The sequence below is a fragment of the Monodon monoceros genome, unplaced genomic scaffold (assembly GCF_005190385.1).
Source record: "Monodon monoceros isolate NGI ecotype Baffin Bay Population unplaced genomic scaffold, NGI_Narwhal_1 Super_Scaffold_2, whole genome shotgun sequence".
In the NCBI taxonomy this organism is placed as follows: domain Eukaryota; kingdom Metazoa; phylum Chordata; class Mammalia; order Artiodactyla; family Monodontidae; genus Monodon; species Monodon monoceros.
In genome coordinates, this window is record NW_021703776.1 from 12,497,767 (window position 1) to 12,519,632 (window position 21,866).

Sequence of the window (21,866 nt, forward strand, 5' to 3'; positions counted from 1 at the left end):
GGTCTAACTTAAGACCAATGTTTCCTTATTAATTACCTATCTGGATGATCTATCCATTCATGTAAGTGGGGTAGTAAAGTCCCATACTATTATTGTGTTGATGTCTAGTTCTTCCTTTAGCTCTGTTAATATTTGCTTTCTATATTTATGTGTTCCTATGCTGGGTGCGTAAATATTTACAAATGTTATATACTCTTGTTGGACTGACCCCTTTATCAGTATGCAATGCCCTTCTTTGTCTCTTATCACAAAAGTCTATTTTGTTGGATATAAGTATTGCTACCAGAGCTTTGTTTTGGTTTCCATTTGTATGAAATACTTTTTACATACATTCATTTTCAGTCTGTCTGTGTCCTTACATCTGAAGTGAGTCTCCTGTAGGCAGCACACATATGGGTCTTGTGTTTTTATCTATTCATCTACTCCATGTCTTTTGAATGGTGAATTTAGTCCATTTACATTTATAGTAATTATTGATAGGTATGTACTTATTGCCATTTTGTTAATTGTATTCTGATTGTTTTCTAGTTCCTCTGTTCCTTTCTTTTTCTCAGAAAAAAAATCCTGGCATTAAAAATCCCTTTAAAATGACTTTTCCCTTTTTGTTTGGACGAGTAGACAGCTCAATTTTTAGCATAATTTAAGCTACTATGATTCTTCATTTAAAACTACAGCCAGATACATCAATTTTACAAAACCAGAGTGCTAATTTAGACCCTATCCTTAGGATTTGTAAGCATAGAAAAAGCATACTTTTAGGTGCTAACACAGGGAGTCTTGAGTATAGACTTAGCAACATTGCTCTAGGCAAAACTGAATTTTCCTGGCTTTGTGCAAAATGAGTTGTTGCATATATTATCCACCCATCCCAAATATTATAGATTACCTTGCACACAGTAGCAAACTGTTGGTTATTTCCTGCTCCAACTACGAGATATCCATCCTTGGTTTTAAAAGCCTAAAATAAATACATACATACATAAATATATAATTTTACATATTGAGAATACCACAAAAATTGTCTTTAATTTTTCAAACTTTTATATAGAATCCTTGTTCTAAAGTAATGTTATTAGTTAAATCAATATCAACTAATTAGTATATTTTTCTCTTATATTTGCATAGTTGTCATTTGAGGTTTTCAAAGCACTTCCTATCTCTTCCACTAACTGTTATATCATTGGAAGCAGGGGGGAAAATGTGTGACTTAGAAAAATAAATACTGGATTTTCATAACATCAAATTCTATATTCATTATAGTATGAATTAATGTTGGGTTTTCCCCAAACTCTGTGTTTTGTTTGTTTCCAGTTTTTCTCATAGGGCAAAAAGAATGACGGTACATTGTTTTCTACAAAGCATACGAAGAATACATGGAAAAAAGGAAGGAAATAAGGGAGGGAGGAGAGAAGGAGGAAAGAAAGGAGAGTGGGGTGGAAGGAAGATGAGTAATGGAGCTATATTTTTGTCTTTGAAAATCTTAGATATAAACTTTTGGGTAATTTTCACTTTCTAGTAAGTGAAAAATGACACACCTGGACCTTGTGTGGCCTTATGTATCTGAGAATGCCTGTTCCTTTTAGGAGACACGGTCATTTGGTAAAAGCCAGAGACATATTAGTAACTGATGCCTCCACCTCCCATAGCCTTAGCCCCATGGAGTACTTTGCAGCCCTCCCTGATCCACATTTGATCACAGTGATGGTCGGAGGAAACAAATTTTACCCTCAGAAGGCCTCATTCCTGCTTTCTTTAAGTAAATGAGTTGCTTTAGTTTCCTCTCTATGTAAAACTTGCTCTGTATCTTCAACTACTTTTTCTTCACTTACTCCTGCCTCTGAGAAAGATAACTTCTATCTTCCTTGGCACATCTTACTCCTAGGCTAATGACCTTAGTTCTACCTTTACTCACATCCTTCAGAACCCTGCTCAATTAACTTTTATGTCTTCATTTCCACTGGATCCTTTTCTTCTGCTTACATGTAAGCTCGTGCTTACACTAAAAATATTAAAAATAAAATAAAATTTGGGGCTTCCCTGGTGGTGCGGTGGTTAAGAATCCACCTGCCAATGCAGGGGACACGTGTTCGAGCCCTGGTCCAGGAAGATCCCACATGCCGCGGAGCAACCAAGCCCGTGCGCCACAACTACTGAGCCTGTGCTCTAGAGCCTGCATGTCACAACTACTGAGCCCGCGAGCCTAGAGCCCATGCTATGCAACAAAAGAAGCCACTGCAATGAGAAGCCCATGCACCGCAATGAAGAGTAGCCCCCACTCACCGCAACTAGAGAAAGCCCACACATAGCAACAAAGACCCAATGCAGCCAAAAATAAATAAATAAAATATATAAAATTTTTAAATAAATAAATAAAATAAAATAAAATTTGCATCAATCCTGACACCCCTCTCAAGCTATCTTGAAATTTTCTCCCTTCCCTCTATCTCTAAATAATATTAAAGTGCCAGTTCTTCACCAACCACCACATTCCAATGCCCTTTGTCATCAGGATTCTTATCCTAACACTACGCTGAAATAATTCTTTCTTGACCCCTCTGTATTATTTGGTACTGTTAACCATACCTTCCTTCAGGAAAGTGTCTTGTCTCTAGGCTTTGTCTGGGTTCATCTCCAATCTCTCTGACATGTTTTCCACATGCCCCTTTTACAGGATTATCTTCTCCTAACCTTCAGCATTACTTAAGCATCTGTATTTGGTCTTTTACTTCACTTGCTTCTTATGGTAGCCACTAGCCACATGTGAGTATTAAATTTAAATAAACTAAAATTAAATCAGCCAGTCACAAAAGACTACAAATTGTGATTCCATTTATACGAAATGTCCAAAATGGGCAAATCAATGGAGACAGAAAGATTAGTGCCTGCCTAGGGCTGAGGAAGTTGGGGAAATTTGGAAAGTGACTGCACTAGTACCGGCTTTCTTACTGAGGCAATGAAAATGTTCTAAAATTCACTGTGGTAATGGCTGCACAACTCTGTGAATGCACTAACAACCACTGAATTGTATAGCTTCAATGGATGAATTGTATGGTATGTGAATTATATCTCAATAAAGCTGTTATTAAGAAAAATTAAGTTAACAGTTCAGTTACACTGACATACTAGCTACATGTCAACCATTCAATAGCTATATGTGGCTAGTGGCTGCCATGTGAGACAGTCCAGATAGAGAACATCACAGAAGGTTCTGTAGTACAGTGCAGGTAGACTCAGTTGGTTGACTGTATTTTTTTTCTTTTATTCTTCCTATACACTATGTGGTATCTGAAGAATTGGAGGCAATTAATAAATGGTTATAAAATGTTAATAAATCACTCAAATGATTGCTTCCGTATAATAGAGTTGTGGCAAAAATGGATCTCAAGCAAAACACTATAATCCGGTTTTATTCTATTTACATTTTTGCTTGATTTGGAAATTAATGCTACTGAGATATTACATGAACCATTTTAAATGTTTGTATTCCCTTATCCACCGGGCAAGGGAATATAAAAGTAAAATTAGTGTTATACCTAATGCATTAGTGTTTCTTAAACTGCAGAAAGGAGGTCTACAACAGAGCTATGACAGAGAACAAGGATTTTGAGCAGAGATGTCTCAACAAACCACTGATAATTACGAAGTTACACGGGTTGTTTGTTGGCTTTCTTTTTTATGGGGAAAGGTGAGTTGGGGAGTGGATAAGTAATGTGAAGTAACAACGTGTGTTGCCAAGTATAACATGAAGAAAGGTTTTCAAAATTTTGGATCAGTGACATGTTCAATGAGTTTACATTTTGGGGGGTGTTCATTTCCTTTTAATTAATAAAGAAGTGCCTGTTTCTTCCTTAAGCCTGAACCATAACATGAAACATATTTTTACCAATATAATTTTTTTTTTAATTTTAAGCAGAGGTAATTAGTTAATGACCATTGGAAAGTAAACACTGAATAGCAGCTCAGCCACCAGGATATAATTAGACTAAGGCTCACCAAGTAGATTTATTAGGATGAAGGTAAGATTATGAGTTCTTTACATGATTATTTGTTCCCTGTTATTATTGCTACAGTGTTCATTTAATAAATATATTTTAAATAAGAGTTTTAAAGTACTATATTTTGCTATATACTAAATGTTTATATCCTCCGCAAATTCATATGTTGAAATCCTAACCCCCAGTGAGATGGTATTAGGAGCAAGAACACAGCCATCTCCAAACCAGGGAGTAGAGGCCTCACAAGACATCAAATCTGCCAGCACCTTGATCTTGGACTTCCTAGCCTTGAGAACTGTCAAGAAATAATGAAATAAGAAATAAATGTCTGCTGTTTTAGCCACCCAGTCTATGGTATTCTGTTATAGCATCCCAAATGGACTAAGAAATTGGTACTGAGAAATGGAGTGCTGTAGCAAATACCTAAAAATGGGGGAGCAGCTTTAAAACTGGGTAATGGGTAGAAGCGGGAAGAGTTTTGAGGTGCGTGCTAGAAAAAGTCTGCATTGCCGTGACTGGACTCTTAGGGGCAATTCTGTTGAAAGCTCAGAAATAAAAGAGAGTTAGTTGTAGAGAAAGCCTCAGTCTTCTCAGAGAATACCTAGGTAATCCTGAACAGAATGCTGGGTGTAAAATTCATATCGATGAGGTCACAGAAATGAAGAACATGATACTGGAAACTGGAAGAAAGGTGATCTTTGTTATGAAGTGGCAAAGAACTTAGCTGAATTGTGTTCATGTTCTAGCGTTTTGTAGAAGGTAGAACTTGCAAGTGACGAAACTGGATATTTAACTTAAGCTATTTCTAAGCAAAATATTGAAGGTGTGACTTGGCTCCTCCTGACTGTACAATATAAATAAATATAAATATAGTGCAAGTTAAAGACAAGCAAAGAGGAAGCAGAAATGAAAGATTTGGAAAATTCTCAGCCCATCAATACTGTAAAAAATGAGAAAGTATGGTCAGAAGGAAACACTAAGGGGATGGCCAAGTGACCGTTTAAGGAGATGTCCTTCAGTAGGTGAATGGGTAACGCACTGTTATACGTCCAGAAAACGGAATATTTTTCAGCACTAAAAAGAAATGAGCTATCAAGCCATGAGAAGACACGGAGGAACATTAAATGCATATTACTAGGAAGCTAATCTGAAAAGGCTACATACTGTATGATTCTCAACTATATGACAATCTGGAGAAGGCAAAACTATGAACAGAGTAAAAAGATATCAGTAGTTGTCAGAGACCGTGGGGAGGGAAAGATGAATACGTGGAGTATAGAAAATTTACAGGGCAGTGCAGTGAAAATACTCTGTATGATACTATAATGGTGGATAAGTGTCGTTTGTCTAAATCCATAGAATGCACAACACCAAGTGTGAGCCCTAATGTAAACTATGAATTTTGGATGATTATAGTATGTCAATGCAGTTATACCAATTTTACATGTGGAGGCTGTGCATGTGTAGGGGGAGGAGATATATGGGAAAATTTCTATACTTTCTGTTCAATCTGGAACCTAAAACTGCTCTAAAAAATTAATTAAAAAAAAAAGAAAAGCAAGAAGCATCCTCGTGGTGATGATAACGTTCTGTATCTCAATGTCAATATCCTGGTTGTGATATTGCACTAGAGTTTTGCAAGATGTTACCAATGGGATAAACTGGGTAAAGGGTACACAGGCTCTATCTCTACTGTTTCTTAAAATACATGTGAATCTACGATTATTTCAAAGTTTTTCTTAATTAATTTTTTTAAAAGATGATGGCATATTAGATTAGGGCCCCGACAACAGAGGAGGAAGAAAATGGGTTCAAGAAATATTTAGGTGGTAAAATCTACACATTTGGTAATCTACTAGTTGGTAATGACTTGACTATGATGGTTAAGAGTTGAAGGCTGAGGAAGAAGAAGGTGTCATGGGTAACATTTAGGATTCTGAGGAACTTTTGAGATACTCCAGTGGAAATTTCAAGTGAGCAGGACTTGGGGACCAGATGAAAGGCTGAACTGTAAGTAAAACTTGGGAGTCACTGGCTTATAATCTATAAGTGAAGCTATCACGTAGATGAAGTCATTTAGGAAGAGAGTTCAGACTGTAGAGCGGGAAATAAAGGGAGCCAAGGGATAATCTGAAGGTCGCCCCCATTTGAAGCCCAGGCAGAAGAGGAGTTAGCCAGGGAATAAGATGAGGACTGAAGAATGCCCACAAGGTAGTCTTTCATCAACTCAGCAAGTGCTGTGCTGGTGTCACAAAGTGGACAGAATGCAGTTTGAAACGGATCAAGCATTAAGCAACAGTTACGGAGATGGAGAGAGAACATGTGAACATCTGTTTGAGAAGTCTGGCTGTGAAGGGGAAGAATAAGCAAAAGACTGAGAACACAGGATGGGCATGGGTGCAGATACAGGTCCCCGTGATGGTCTGGTGATGGGAGGTTGAGGAAGTTCCCAGTGCTTCTATTTGCTTGTGAACTAAGGGGTGAAGTCATCAGCTGAGAGCAGCGTTGGGATAAATGAGACTGGAAGATCAAAAAGAGTGGAGATGTTCTGATGTATCATTGAAGAGAAAGGGACAGAAAAGTGGCAAGATAAGCATAACTGGAATGCTGAAGTGCTGAGAGCCCAAATGAGTGATTTTCTCCATCATCTCTCAGTTTCAGACATAGAATAAATGGATATTTGCATTCTCTAGCGTTTTGTCAGATGGATATGACAAAAGATACAGGTGTAGGAAAATTAGAAAACTAGCCAGAAGGTTATTGAACCATGAGCTATGGACTATCTAGATATGGAAGAAAGTGGTAGGGATAGGAGGAGTTTATGGATAGGGCAAAGGGAGAGGTGTCAGTGGATAAGAAATCCTGATGAAGTCAAAGACCAACCATAGTGGGAGTAGTTGAACATGCACAGTGGAAGACAGGAGACTATGGATGGTCAAAATGTAAAACGCTTCATTTAGTGTTTACTGAAGCGAAGCAGTTTCAATGTGAAGTGAGAGCTACAGTGTGAGGTGACTAGAATAGTTGCTGATAAAAGGTAAGGACTCAATAAATATCATTATTATTAAATAGTTACTAATATGCTGGTTCCTACATAAAAGGAACTCCCTAGTGCATTCTAACCCTTTGGATCTTGATTCCTGGGCCCTTATCCACTCTGCAAACTCTCTTACCTCATTGCCTTGGTCACCTCACTCCCCATACCAGGCAAGATTAGTGACCACATGCTATGCACACACACACCTCTAGCAGGTTTTCCATCACAGGGAGAACTCAAATCAAAAGCATCAGTCTGGCCCACAAACACTCAGGGCTGGGATGTTTCTCTTGTAAAGAATTTAAGCCTCTGGGGCTTCCCTGGTGGCGCAGTGGTTGAGAGTCCGCCTGCCGATGCAGGAGACACGGGTTCGTGCCCCGGTCCGGGAGGATCCCACATGCCGCAGAGCGGCTGGGCCCGTGAGCCATGGCCGCTGAGCCTGCGCTCCGCAACGGGAAAGCCCACGGCGGTGAGAGGCCCGCGTACCGCAAGAAAAAAAAAAAAAAAATTTAAGCCTCAAGAGGAAAGAAACAATTGCTTCTGCATGAAATGATGAGAGAAAGGGCAGCAAGTGTCTGTAGTTTTGAAAGGATAGGCCAACACCAAGCCTTTCCTCAGAGCAGACCAGATTTCATTATTCCTGAGAAAATAAACCTCTCAATGTGAGCTGTGCTTATTCAAGGGTGACAAGTTGCACTGGTAGGGAGACCACACAAATTGCATGGTTCTCTTCACATTCTAGTCATAATCAACCCCTTCTCCTTGGGAAAAAGGTGGTTTTCAGGCTGAGAAAATACTGATGGAACAAGGGATTAGATATCCCAAGGAAACTGCACAACTTATGAGCACATTGGGAGACATGTAAAGAGGACACAGGGATTCAAAGTTTAGTTCCTGTAGTTAGAGCAGTTTCAGATGTAAACTGTGACCACACCTGAGAAACTGAAGGGGAGAGATGTAACATACAGGGGTAGAGAATATTGAGCATACAGGAAAGCAGCGAAGTAAGAGGTCAGTCAGGAATTCCCACTGCTCTTGAAGTTGCTATTGATCCCCAGATACCCTGCTTTCTGAGCTTCCAGCCATGCTAACCTGCTCTGACGACGTCTTCATTACTGAGCTGACAGAACTACAGAAGAACTTCTAGAAGTTCTGCATCAACTCAATATATTATCAGACGATCAAATGGGAAAAGGAAAACAGGAACTTCCTCCGTCACCCTCTCAAACTCCTGTATCGGTGCATCAGTATTTTCTCTGATCTAAAAATGGTACATACAGTTGGTAGTGTGTCTACTTCAAAAACAAGAGCACCAACTTCAAACCCTCCTGGAGCTACTTAATTTTTAACAAGATTTTCTTCCACAAAAGGTAACCTTTGCTAAACGACTTCATCACCCACTGGAAAGAGACATTCCATGAAGTTTAACTCATGGCCATGAGAATGTTTTCTGGAATGTCAAAAAGTTATGACTTTGGGTCTGTGCTAGTACATCGTGACAAATTTAGAGCACTATTTCCTACCACTAACAGTTCAGTTCACCTTATGGCTGAGCCAGATGGCAATGAGACACAAACTGCTTACAGCTCAAGAACAGTGTCATCTATGGGACAGAACTGTGCAAAGTGGTAAAGGAGCCCGGGAGGCCCTAATTTCACCTACTACCTACTTCTCTACACATTTTTTCATGGGGAATAAGCAGTTTTGAACACCCATTTCTGAATACTAAATACAAGCCCTTGTCCTGAATTCTAGAATAGCTTTGAAAGCAATATTATGTACTGATTTCCTGCCACCCCAGATCCAGGTCAGGATTTTCCAATACCATAGGAAGTGTGAATGTTCCTTGAGCTCCTTCAAATCAATTAAATCCCATTTCAAATAAAAAATATTTAGAATTTTCAATCACTCATTATTTGATACTAGGTGTGCAGGCAAGGGCAAGAAAGGAAATGGAAACTGTCCTATTTTGCATCTTCTTCACAAATTATCAGTGGATATTATTTTTCTTAAAAAAGAAGTCCTTTGTGAGGAAAGTCGGCTGTTATTCAAGAAGGCAGCCATCGTGTATCTTGGACACAATGTACAATGGCACACGGGGTTGCTTTTCCTGGAAAGTATGGGTTAGAAACCAGTTTTGATGATTCTGAGTCGACTGTTTTATAAATTGATTGTTTTAAGCCAGACTGTTTGGAAGAGCCTGCCCAAAGCACCTACTATTTAACGGAAAGTAACAAAAATTTCTGGACAAGAGTCCACACTGATTTTTCAGGAGCACTTCAAGGTAAAAATTCCTTGACTGTGTTAAGCATTTTTTAAGTGCTCTTTGTTTTATCTCCAACATGTTACAACAGTCATAGTTCCGTCCTAGTTATGTACCATACATGAGAATATCATTTCTGACAATGAGCCTACATTTATCCAAGACTAGTTAAAAGCATTCATAGGCTAGAACTTTATTCAGGCTGTCACCATGACAGTTCACCTTCAAGCAAAAAATATAGCTAGAACAGAATATTAACCACAGTTACAATAACAATATTATTGTAAAGTGGATTATAGAGTGGATTGCCAATAAGATTTTTGAAACATATTTTAACTCCATCATGTCTCAAGATTTATCAATGACAAAATGTAAGGCACACACGGTGAGACTGGGATTAGGGGAGAGGCCTGACATTAGACCTACCCACTAGACCTGAAGAGGCACTGGAGTACCGGTCCAGTTGAACGTGGAATTTCAGCCCAGAGTATAGAAAGTGTGAATAAGCATGGCTTAGGAAGGCATTCAGCCAGATAAAGTATGGGGGTATAGGAAGGGAATGGAGTAAGAAATTTTAACAGACTAATTCTTGAAAGTCTGACAGTAGGCAGTCGGCTCCTGAGATTTATAGGCAGAGGCTGCAGGATCCCAGTTATGGGAATGAGATTCAGAGACTTGCCTCCAAATTCCCACATGAAGAATTGTGAAAGAAAGCCAAAGGGTGGAGGGATAGTAACCAGGTAGTTAACTAGATGAGAACCTCAGAGAATATAAGCAAAAGCAGAAGCCCAAGCCTTTGAACAAAGACATACGAAGCAATGACAGTGACATCAGGTGAGCATGGGAGCCTGGCTGGCAGATAAGAATTTAGAGCCTGCTGCAGCTACACCAAGCATCTAGGACAATATCTGGCATAACAGAAGCTTAATACATTTTATTAAATCAAAGCCGATGTATTAATGCTCGATCACAGCAAACCAAGCAATTCAAGAAATACTAGACAGTATACAAAAGGCTTGCTGGCAAAGCTAGGAAACATGAAGTAGGAAAGAGGAGGAAGTGTCAGGGACCCAAAGGTGAGGACTCACTGAGAATGACAAACATGCTCAGAATTGATTCCCACAACAAACTTCCTTCTTCACAGGTTATTGCCTAAGTTTAAGGGTGAAGATAAGTTTAAAGGGAGATGGAGACTATAATTCCATGAGGACTTCCGGATGTATCCTGTAGTTGGAACAATGCAAGACTCAGTCCCCCTAATTAAGTACTTATTCATTCTACCACGGTCAAAATTTTGCCCATTCACAAGACAGCCCTTCCATTTTCAGAAGCCATTCAGTTGGCCTGAAAGATCTCTTCCTTTACCTCCCTAACACTCAAAGCCAAGGGTTTGTTAACCCATTGTGGTGTTTGGAGGCAAGGAACTTGTTATCCTATAGGATGGTGAGGAGAAATCTCCTAGCATCTCACCACAGGGCAGGACCATCAAAGATGCATTCATGCTGCCACCACCTCCAACCATCAATTCCATCATCATCACCCCAAACCGGTACCCACAGCAGATGTTGCTGTGTAACTCCGGCACTCCGTCTTGAAGCATATAGGATCAGCCTTAGTATTCTTTCCAACAAATAACCCAGATAGCTACTACAAAATAATTGAACATTAACTGGAAGTAAAATTTCTTTTGCATCCAAATATGAAATGGGTTCCTGTACAGAGGCTTGGAATCTAAAGTATACAGGTTCGCAATACATCTTTGCGCTTGGCCCAAAGATCATGGGAAGAACTAATGGCTACTCAACTTATGCAGTGAAGAATAAGTGCTTATGGTAAGGCCCGGCTGACTCACAGGAACAAGTGAAATGTAGTCCTCATGGGATAACCAAGTATCTTAAACAAGTCAACTCCAGGGTCCGAAGAAGCTTAGAGGAAGGCTCCATTTTAAATATTTATAGACATCTCTAACTAAGGAAAGTGATGGAAAAGGTGGTAGGCTGCAAGCAGCTGGTAGGACCTTGATGAGATGGCCACATTCCAGGATCTGAACCAGTTCTTTAAAGGACTCATTCCTTCTTCTGTGTGATCAGGACCTGGGAGCCTAACCCAGGCCATCTGTCATGCATGTGAGATTAAGGAAGAGACCAGAATGATGAATTGCTACTGTAGTGAGAAATAACTATATTAGAGGCCAGAATCTTTGAAGACTAAATGATCAATGAATTCTCTCCCTGGGAAGCTAAAGATCAGAAGGCAAAATTAACAGAATTGAGCATGGATTAATTGTTTCTTGTCTCAAGTCCTTATGAATCTGGAAACTGAGTGAAGCCTGAATCTGTCGATGGAAAGGTCAGTAGACCCTTCTGTGTGTGCCTCTAAGAAGGGAAAAACGAGCCCAGGCTTTTCAGCAGAGGGAGTCATGCTGAATTGCCAGAGGACTGAAGTCTCAAAATGTACCTCAACTATTTCCATTTCATGACATACAAGAAAAAACAATATGTACTCTGAATATTATTCTGTACATTCCTGTTTCAATCACTGGTGACCCAAAAGCGCTGGACTCACTCACATGGGCACATACACCACAACTGAGGTCATGGGAGTGTTATGCAAGGTTCTTTTGCGTCAAAATTTAGACCAACTAGGAAGTTGTCCCTTCCAAAGTAATTTAACATCAGAGCCATTAGAAGCATTCTTCCAAAACAACCTGAAAAAAATTTTTCAGTAAGTCCTTCCAGTAGGTCAAAAGGTGAAGAAAGCAATAATTCTTTTCTCATCTCCATAACCACTTAAGAAAAGGTATTTGGTATTTCTATGACCCCTGCCAACATTAACAGGTCATATTAGCTAAAAGGTCAGGGGTTACAGGAGATTGTTTTATTTCAGAGTTTATTCTCTGTTTGAATAATTGTTTCATTTCAGTTCCTCTGGGATTCATGCTCTGTAAATAAAGATGGGAGCTAGTTAAGCATTTTTATGCATAATAGAATGTGCTGGAAATAATTTACCATTGCTTGTCTTCTCAAACACTAAAATTCTTCATCCCAATTATGGTAAATGTTTAATTTGCACTCCTCCCTCAACACCCCCGAAGCAGCAGCTCTGTACATAGGGTGACCGACCACTCCTCATCCCTGGTTGACGAGACTCACGTGGGTATTACTCCCAAGCCAGCCAATCGATTCACCGATCAGGAATCAATTACATCAGCTTGACAATTCAAAGGGCCACTTGGGGGTGGGGCTGGAATGACCATATGAGGCTTAAGTAATTAAGTAAGAAAGCCTCAGAAAGACTAAAACTGAGACAAAAGACCAGACTACACCGAAGAAACAGACAAGGACTAAGCAACTGCCGCATGCCAGACGGCATCCTGATTCCCATGAAATGGAACTGAAATGGAACAGAGATTTCTGCAAAATCTCTGTAGCTTTACAATAGCCTCCCCTTATCCACCCCCCCATCCCTGTTTATGAGTTAGTTTGACTGCATTTCTGCTTGTTAGAACCAAAAAAGATTTAATCCTAGATTTCCTAAACTGTGCTATATGATGCAAATTCAGGGTCAGTATCTGAAGTTCTCCTGCACACTGGAGTTTGGGGGAGTAGTGAACAAGAAGGCTGGGTCTATATCTTATGGACTTATGATCTGCTTGCTCCACACAGGGCCTGACATATAGGAGGATCTCATCTTTATTTGAAAATGGATTTTTACAGAAGATTTTAAGCCAGCATTTCCCAAATTAGTTTCACAAAACACTGTTCCGTAGCGTGTTAATAACAATGTTCCCTCTGTTTTTCTCTCTCAGCACCACACACACAAAACTTTTCTTCACTTGAATAAGTTTGAGAAATGCAAGCTCCACAGCTTTTTTACTCTACTTTTCAAAACCCTTAATGTGCTAGCAAATTTATGAATCTCCAAAAGGGGCCTAGAATTTTAAAAAAGGAGTTTGCCGAATTAGTTTGATCATGAAACTCTTTTGGTAAGAAAGCCAATTAATTTTTCCCAGAAGAGTGTTCCACAGAAAAGTTTAAAAAGGGCCAGGCAAACTGTCAGGCCTATACAGGAGCAAGGACCCTGATGACATCCAGAAGAATCTATAGAGTGTGACCTTTCATTTTCTTCAGCGTTGTTTCACAAATTAACTGATATATTTAAAGTTTGATTTAATATTATCCCCTAAAGAATAAACTACGTTTGCAATTTTATATAAGTCCCTAAATGAAGGCTTTGGCTAAATGCCAAGAGAATACTGATTTATTTTGCCTTAATCCATATTTTCCATCCAATAAAGTTCAGTTTTTAAAATATGATAGCTAATTATTTAGACAGGGTGTCTTTTAAAAAATGATCATGAAATCTCATTCATCAGGTGTTCTGAGAAGAAAATGACATTTGCGAAGACCAAATAGTTTAAGTTCTTCAGGAACTTCCCTCCACATGTTGTTCAATTAATGTTCAGTTTTTAATTACCTAACTAAATATAATAAATTATTTTGCTCTCAGATAGTAGTCCGTCTCTGCTTCCATTCCCTACCATTCATTCATTCCTCCCTTCCTTGCCTGGGATGGCTCCTATTCAGCACTTCACCAAATCTACTCTCAACTGACATCTTAATCACAACATTTTTTTCTCAAAGTCCTCACCTTTTTTGATCTCCTTGCCCTTCCTAACCACCCTCTCCTGTTTTACCCTGGAGAGAAACTATGCAATCTTACTTCCTTCCAATCCAATTCCTCCTACTCTGTGGGATTTCTGTGCTTTTCTCCTCAGTCTCTTTCTTCTCCTTCAGCTCTGTGATTGAACCATGACTTCTACAGGAATTCTCTTTGTAACACTGACCCACTTCAAAATTCTTGTCCTAAATTTTTCAAAGTTGGTAATCAAAACTGAACCACTTAACTACCATCTAAACCAGGACTGTGACAGGTTAGAAAACCCCCTTGGGAAACCATCATAAAGCTGGAACACATAAAGGGTAAAAGTGTAATGAGAAAGACCCATTCATGAGAAAAGGTGGGAGGAAAAAAGACTTCCTTGAATAATCCGAATCATGGCTTTTCCTTAAAGAGGTTCAAATCTATCAGTAGGGTCTGAATAGCGAAAGCCAAAAAAATGGTCCCTGCTTTCCATCAGGTCCCTTAGGGTGCCATGCAAGAAGTAAATACAAACGCTATTTAGAAGGACACCCTCAACCTAAATTGAAAAGGATTTACACTGAGATAGCCCAATTATCTTTGAGCCCACAATCCAACATTACACAATATACAAGGAAATAAGCTACTATGAGCAGGAGTTGGCAGAAACAATAAAGAGCAGAATCAGAATCACAAGATCTTCAACTAATGGTGTTTACAGATAGAAAACATAAAATAACCATGGCTAAAATGTTTTTTAAAATGAGGGGTCGATTCAAACATATGAGAAAAGTATAAGTTACTCTCAAAAAAGGTACAGTTTTTAAAGAACAAGATAGAATTTTTTTAAATAAAAATATAATTGATATTTAAAACTCAATGGACAGGTTACAGAGCATATCAGAAAGCTGAAAGGAGAACTGCTGCCTGGAATAGAGGTTTTTAAAAATTAGCTAGAATTCATAAAAAAGAAGAGATCAAAAACGTAAAAGTGATATTAAGAGACAAGGAGGTTAAAATTAAAGCATCCAAATGGAGTTATAAATGGAGACAACAGAGAAAATGAGGGAAATGCTATATATGAAAAGATAATGCCTGAGAATTAATTCTGTAAACTCAATGGATCCCAAGTGGAACAAAGAAGAAGAAACGTACATCTAAATAAACCATAATAAAACTGAAGAATATCAAAGACAAAATAAGAATGTTACAATCATCCAAATAAAAAAATAATCTGTCCTTTTTAAGAATGTCATTTAGATAGGTAGCAGAAACCTCTATAGCAATAATAGAAGTCAGGTGATAATTCTGAGATATAATAACAGGCAATATAGGATTTCTTTTCCACATAAAAGTTTATACCTAATTAAAATATTCTTAAAGAATAATCTTGAAATAAAGTCATTTTCAGACTAATAATGTCCAAGAGAGTTTATCACCACCAGATCCTCACCAAAGCAATTTCTAAAAAAATATGCTTTAGAAAGAAGGAAATTAAACCTAGAAAGAATGAGATACAAAAGGGAATGGTGAGAAAATAAAGTAAAATATAGTATTTGAGTGAATCTAAAACACTAATATTAAAATAATAATAATAATTAGTAAGGCAGTAATGGGGATGAACCACTAAGATCTCCCTTCAACAGAGAACCTGATGTGGGGTGACATCAGCAAGATGGCAGAATAGGAAGCCCCAGATCCTCTTTCCCTCAACAACAGTACATAGACCAATTCCCTTTATGAGAAATCCAGAAAATGGTTAAGAGGCTTCTGCATGCCAGGTCCCCAGGCAAGTGTGAAACCAGTCACATCAAAGCCAGTAGGAAAATTTGTGGCACTCATCTGCCATACCCCGCCCCCAACCCCTACTCAGTGCATCATTATTGGGAGAAAACTCCCAGTTGCTGGCTTCTTCCTGGGGAGGGAAAGAGAAGACTGAGACGTACAGCCACTGTGCAGACTTTTTGAGATGCTGCCTGAGGGACGAGGTTTCTGTCTCACTTGTCTCAGAGAACTTACAGGACACAGTATACCCTAGATGCCTGGGGGCTGCTGAGGGAAAAAAAGAGAGAGAGAGAACTGGGTGGCATCTACTATTCCAGAGGATCCACAGTATGACAGACAGAGGTGTACAACGAAGTGGCCTCTCACTCAAACAGGGAAAGAGACGAGTAAAGTATGCATCCAATTATTCCAGCTCTTCAGGGGGCTGCTTAAGCAACTGGTTTCTGCCTCTCCAGTCTCAGAGCACTTATGTGACACAACATACACTAGATACCCGGGGGATGCTGAGAATAAGAGAGCTGGGAGTTTGCTGCACATCTAGAGAACCTGCAGTACTGCAAACAGACACCAGAGGGAGGAAGAGATTATGAGATCCTGAAAAGAGAAAGTGCAGTCCAGGGAAGATGCGTCCACCAAAAAGGTTTAAAAGGCCTCCAGAATCTCTAGCTAGGCTGATTGGTAAAGGTCTTTCCCTTTACAGAGCCAGCACATAAAGACTGGAAAGGTGGCTGTGGTTTTCCAAATGCATGGATCCCAGCACAAAGTTGTAAGGCACATGAAGAAACAGAAGCATGGCCCAATCAAAGGAACAAAATTATTCTACAGAAAGCGACCCTATAAAAACAGGTTGCTATGAATTACTTGACAAAGAATTCAAAACAGCCATCATAAAGATGTTTGACGAGCTCAGGGAAACTATGCATGAATAAAATGAGACTATCATTAAAGAGACAGAAAATACAAAGAACTAAAATGAAATTTTGGAGCTGAAGAATACAGTAGCTGATTGAAAAAATTCACTAGAGTTTGTGTTCACTAAGTTAACCAACAGCAGACTTAACCAGACAGAAGAAAGAATCAGTGAACTCAAAGATGAGCCATTTTAAATTATCCAGTCACAGGAGCAAAAAGAATAAAGAATGAAGAAAGCATAAGGGACTTACGAGACATAATAAAGCAGACCAATATACACATGTGGGAGTCCCAGAAAGAAAACAGAGAAAGGTGCAGAAGGACTATTGGGAGAAATAATGGTTAAAAACTTCCCAAATCCAGGGCTTCCTTGGTGGCGCAGTTGTTAAGAATCCGCCTACCAATGCAGGGGACACAGGTTGAAGCCCTGGTCCAGGAAGATCCCACATGCCGCGGAGCAACGAAGCCCATGCATCACAACTACTGAGCCTGCACTCTAGAGCCCGCGAGCCACAACTACTGAAGCCCGTGCACCTAGAGCTCATGCTCCACAACAGTGGAAGCCACTGCAACGAGAAGCCCACGCACCGCAATGAAGAGTAGCCCCTGCTCACTGCAACTAGAGAAATCCTGTGTGCAGCAACAAAGACCCAATGCAGCCAAAACTAAATTAATTAAAAAAAAAAAAAAACTTCCTAAATCTGGGGGGAGAAATGGATATCTAGATTCAAGAAGCCAAAAAAACCTCAACTAGAATGAACCTAAAGAAGCAAGTCCTTCCCTATCAGTAATTACTCAAAATATAAATGGATTAATCCCTCCCATCAAAGGCATAGAGTGGCTGAATGAATAAATTCCAAGCTGAAGTTCAAGATAGAAAAAAAGAGTATTATTTATTGACTTCTCTATGAATTCACTAATTCTCTCTTGCTGTGTACCAACTGTGGTTAAATTTATCTAGTGGGTTTGAATGTCAGACATATTTTGGTACTCTTTAATGCCTATTAATTCATTTCATATTTCTGTTGAAATATCCTATCTTTTTATCATCATTTTATCCATCTTTTCCTCTGTTTTTTAACATATTAATCATAATTAATTTTGAAGTCCTTGTCTATTAATTCCAGTATGTGGACCATCTCTGTGTCTGCTTCAATTGATTATTTTATACCTTCCTTACCAGTCACTTTTTCCAGCTTTTTCACATGTCTACAAATGTGTCTGTTAAAAATTATAAAGGATATATTGCAAAGGTTCTGGATTATGTTAACTTCCTATAAAATTCTGGGATGTTTCTGTTAAGGTTTGTTCTGATGGGCAGGTTGAATTACTTAAAAGATCACCTTGATCTCATCAAGAATTGGCTTTAGCCTTTGTTAAGGTTGGTCTATTTCAGTATTGTCCTTACTCCTAGACTTTGGTCCTTACTCAGAGGGTGTAGTCTTTCCAGGTTCCCAAGATAATAGTACAAAGGTATTGACAAAGCCTACTTTTAGCAGAGCACATCACAATTTATAAAGAATTTTCATAGATGTTATTTTATTTGATCAGACAGGTTCTCTTACTAAGAGAACTAAAAGAAAGGATTCAGCACATACCACAAAACATTCAAAAGTTCTCCAGATATAATAAACTATTCCTTGTCCCAGAATACTTATTCAAGTCACCAATATTCATTCATTCAATACATATCTATTGTTGACCTACTATATCTTCTTCTGGGTAATATATTAGGCACAGGGGGAGACAAATATGAATAATATACTCTCAAAAAGTCCAATATAAAAGCTTATGATCTTGTGGACAAAGGGAGAAATGAGAGGGCTGACAGAACCGAAATGTCTTCTGTCTCATTTGGTTTCAACATTTTCTTTTCATGGTTGTATTTTGGCTTAGAAAGAACATACAAATAACTGTTTCTTATTACTGGTGAATTTATTTGTGTCTTCTCTATTAATCTTTAATGCACAGGCTTGGCATATATCATGCCCATGTGATTTACCCCCTCCAGCTGCTTCAGGTTGCACAGATTTCCCACAAAACTCCATGATCAAAAGACAGAAATTAAGATGTATAAAGAGCTTAGAAAAAAACAAGTATTTCCAAGTCTATCGGAATACATCAGAAATTTATGGTGGGGACAAATTTCTTGCTCAGGTTTCTGGAATTCAAATGGATTTTCAAATGGCCTTATCGAAACCTGGAGCCGCATTTTAGAACTAAACTGTAAATACAGCTGTAGCCAGTCATCGCATCAGTTAAAAACTCATTCTGAAGCAGCAGAAAAAAAAAAAAAATCTTTAGAAAATGTCATATCTAGGGGCTTCCCTGGTGGCGCAGTGGTTAAGAATCCGCCTGCCAATGTAGGGGACATGGGTTCGAGCCCTGGTCCGGGAAGATCCCACATGCCGCGGAGCAACTAAGCCCATGTGCCACAACTACTGAGCCTGCGCACTAGAGCCTGCAAGCCACAACTACTGAGCCCACGTGCCACAACTACTGAAGCTCGTGTGCCTAGAGCCCATGCTCCACAACAAGAGAAGCCACCGCAATGAGAAGCCCGTGCACTGCCACGAAGTGTAGCCCCCCACTCACTGCAACTAGAGAAAGCCCGCATGCAGCAACAAAGACCCAACAGCCAAAAATAAATAAATTTATTTAAAAAAAAAAGAAAGAAATGTCATATCTAAAAGAAGATGTCTACTGGCCATCAATGATAAGTTTTAAAGTAGCTAATAACAATAGATATTAACTTGGTGTTATTTAACAGTTATCTTTGTATAAGAGTCCAGGAGGGAAGGCCACCAATGATCTTTGAATCTAGTCAGGATAAGCTCATTGAAATTTGTCTTACACTCTGAATCTCTTTTGAGTCTGGGATGTACCCAGCTCACTTGTATACACTGGAAAGCGTACTATTCCCTGTGTTGCACTCCTTGAAAATACTAAATACCCACCTTGTTGCCCTGCTCAGCGAACAGGTTTCTGTCTCAATTTCTCTACTACGTACCTCTTTTATCTGTTCAGACTAGAATGTTATCCTAAATTGTGAGTGACTTTTCCAGGACTCTGAGAACCTAATAAGTTCTCTAAGTACTTCTGTCTCAAGGGATAGAATTTTCTCCCTGTAACAGATCTCCCACCACGAAGAGCCTGATCACTTGGGATTATAGCGATAGCTATTCTTTACTAAGTGGTTATATTCGTGCCGGACTCTATGCTAAATTCATTTCATGAATTACCTTGCTTATCAGCACATCCATAAGATGTAGATAGTATTATTATAAAGTTACTGTAGAGGAAACTGAAGCCCTGAAAGATAAGCAACTTCCTCAAGCTATTAGTTAGCAGAGCCTCCCTGGAGCTAAGGTGCTACTGCTTTTCTGACTTTGAATATACCACCCCACTACTTCGATATCTACCTGATGCTTGCCTTTCTGGTTCAACCTGACATCCTTAGATAATTATTACCTGATCATAACCAAGATCATAATATCCTTTATAAACGGTGTATGGGTCCATTCAGGAAATTTCACGAGGGCCAGCCTCTGCCACCCAGGTAAGGGTCCCTTACTTTAAGCCTTACCCAATCTTTTCCTTCAGCTATATGCTGAATGTCACACATATGTATGCTGAGGGTCACTTTGTAGAGCCCCAGTGCCACCTCTCCTAAGTAATAAAAGCCTCAATTTTGTCCGGATCCAGTTGTCATTTCTCGCCCCTGAATGTTCGGTCTTAGAGACAAAAGACCTAGATTCTGCTACTAACTTACTATACAGCCTTAGGCAATCACTTAAACTTGTCAGGTCACAGCTCCCTCACTTATAAATTTAGGGTGTTGGACTGGTCCCTTCCAGCTATTAAATTCTGTGATTTTAAGATCAAACATGAAATCCTGATAGGAGGACTATAATAAAACAATGAAGAAGAAAGAAAATGGTCTGGTCTAGAAGATCTTGCTTATTTTATTATGAGTGTTTGGGGCTATTTTATATATGTTTACATGCACTTAGAGACATTTAAAATGAGGACATTTTATAAGGTAAGAAACAAGAAAGCCCTCACACACATGAGATTTAAAATGTAGCTCCAGAGTTCACAACACCCTCATCATGTATAAATAGAACATAGAATTTACAACCACTTGCTCTGCAATATATTTCTTCTGGCTGAGAGGTAATGTCAACTACATGAGCTTCTGAGAACACTAACCTTCGTGCTTTATGTTGCTGAGTAAAGTAATACTACTTTGTAAAGACATAGTGTCCTTAGGCACTCAATCTAATCATTACTGTGGGTTGGTTTTTGTTGGTGGTGGTTTGTTTTTGCAAATAATTATAATTGTCCCATTCATCAAGCACCCACTATTGGGTCTGGCTCTATGCTTGGTAATTTACATGCATAATCTCATTCTTCCAACAAGCCTGCAAAACATGTATGACTATCCTACTTTACTCATAAGAAAATCAGGTCTCAGAGAGTACAACAGCTTAGCTAAACACTGTTAAATAAGAAACCAAGTGTGTTGGGCTCTGCTCTGCCATTCTTCTCAAAGTAACGTAAATCTGCTTGCTATTTAAATAATAATAGTAGTAAAGTTTATTGAATCCTTATTGTGGAATAATGCTTGTAAGGGTCCCAGCAATCTTCTCAGTTAGACACTATTATTATCTCCATTTTACAGGTATGGAAACTGAAGCATAGAGAAGTTAAGTAATTTGTCCAGAGTTACACAGTTTTAAAAGATCAATGCTTTCAAACCCCTTCCTGCAAACCACCTACAATGTGGCAGAGGCTCTAGGTCTAGAGGGAAAGTACTCATTTCTTCTCAAGTTTCACAAATTGATATGTACGATGATTAGACTGATAAGGCAATTATTATAGAGTCTCAAATCACGGAATTCGTCCACATCTACTATTTTTCCACACATCTACACATATATCAAGTATGTATAAAAAGAAATTACCTTCCAGCCTTGCACATGTTCGCACATTCCTGTCACCATCTCAACTGATTCAGTTCCCTACACCTAGCTTCCCTTCTTTATGAAAAGTGCATAGGCAAGTTTCTCTGCCCATACCAGTAAGGCCAATGATGATGATGTTATCTTTTTTTTTCATTTGCATTTGATTTTTATTGAAACATAGCTGACTTATAATGTTTCAAGTGTCAGCAAAGTGATTCAGTTTTATATATATATACACACACACATACGCACACACATACACAATG

The 21,866-nt window shown here is 38.9% G+C and overlaps 1 protein-coding gene across 2 annotated transcripts in view; it reads right to left on the bottom strand.

The window, feature by feature from the left end:
• SUGCT (succinyl-CoA:glutarate-CoA transferase) overlaps window positions 1-21,866 on the bottom strand; it is a 688,910-nt gene that overhangs the window by 450,661 nt on the left and 216,383 nt on the right. For both annotated transcript variants that reach the window (XM_029233791.1, XM_029233792.1), the window contains exon 10: window positions 887-958. In XM_029233791.1, the coding sequence (XP_029089624.1) occupies window positions 887-958 (72 nt within the window). The remainder of the gene's footprint in view (window positions 1-886; window positions 959-21,866) is intronic.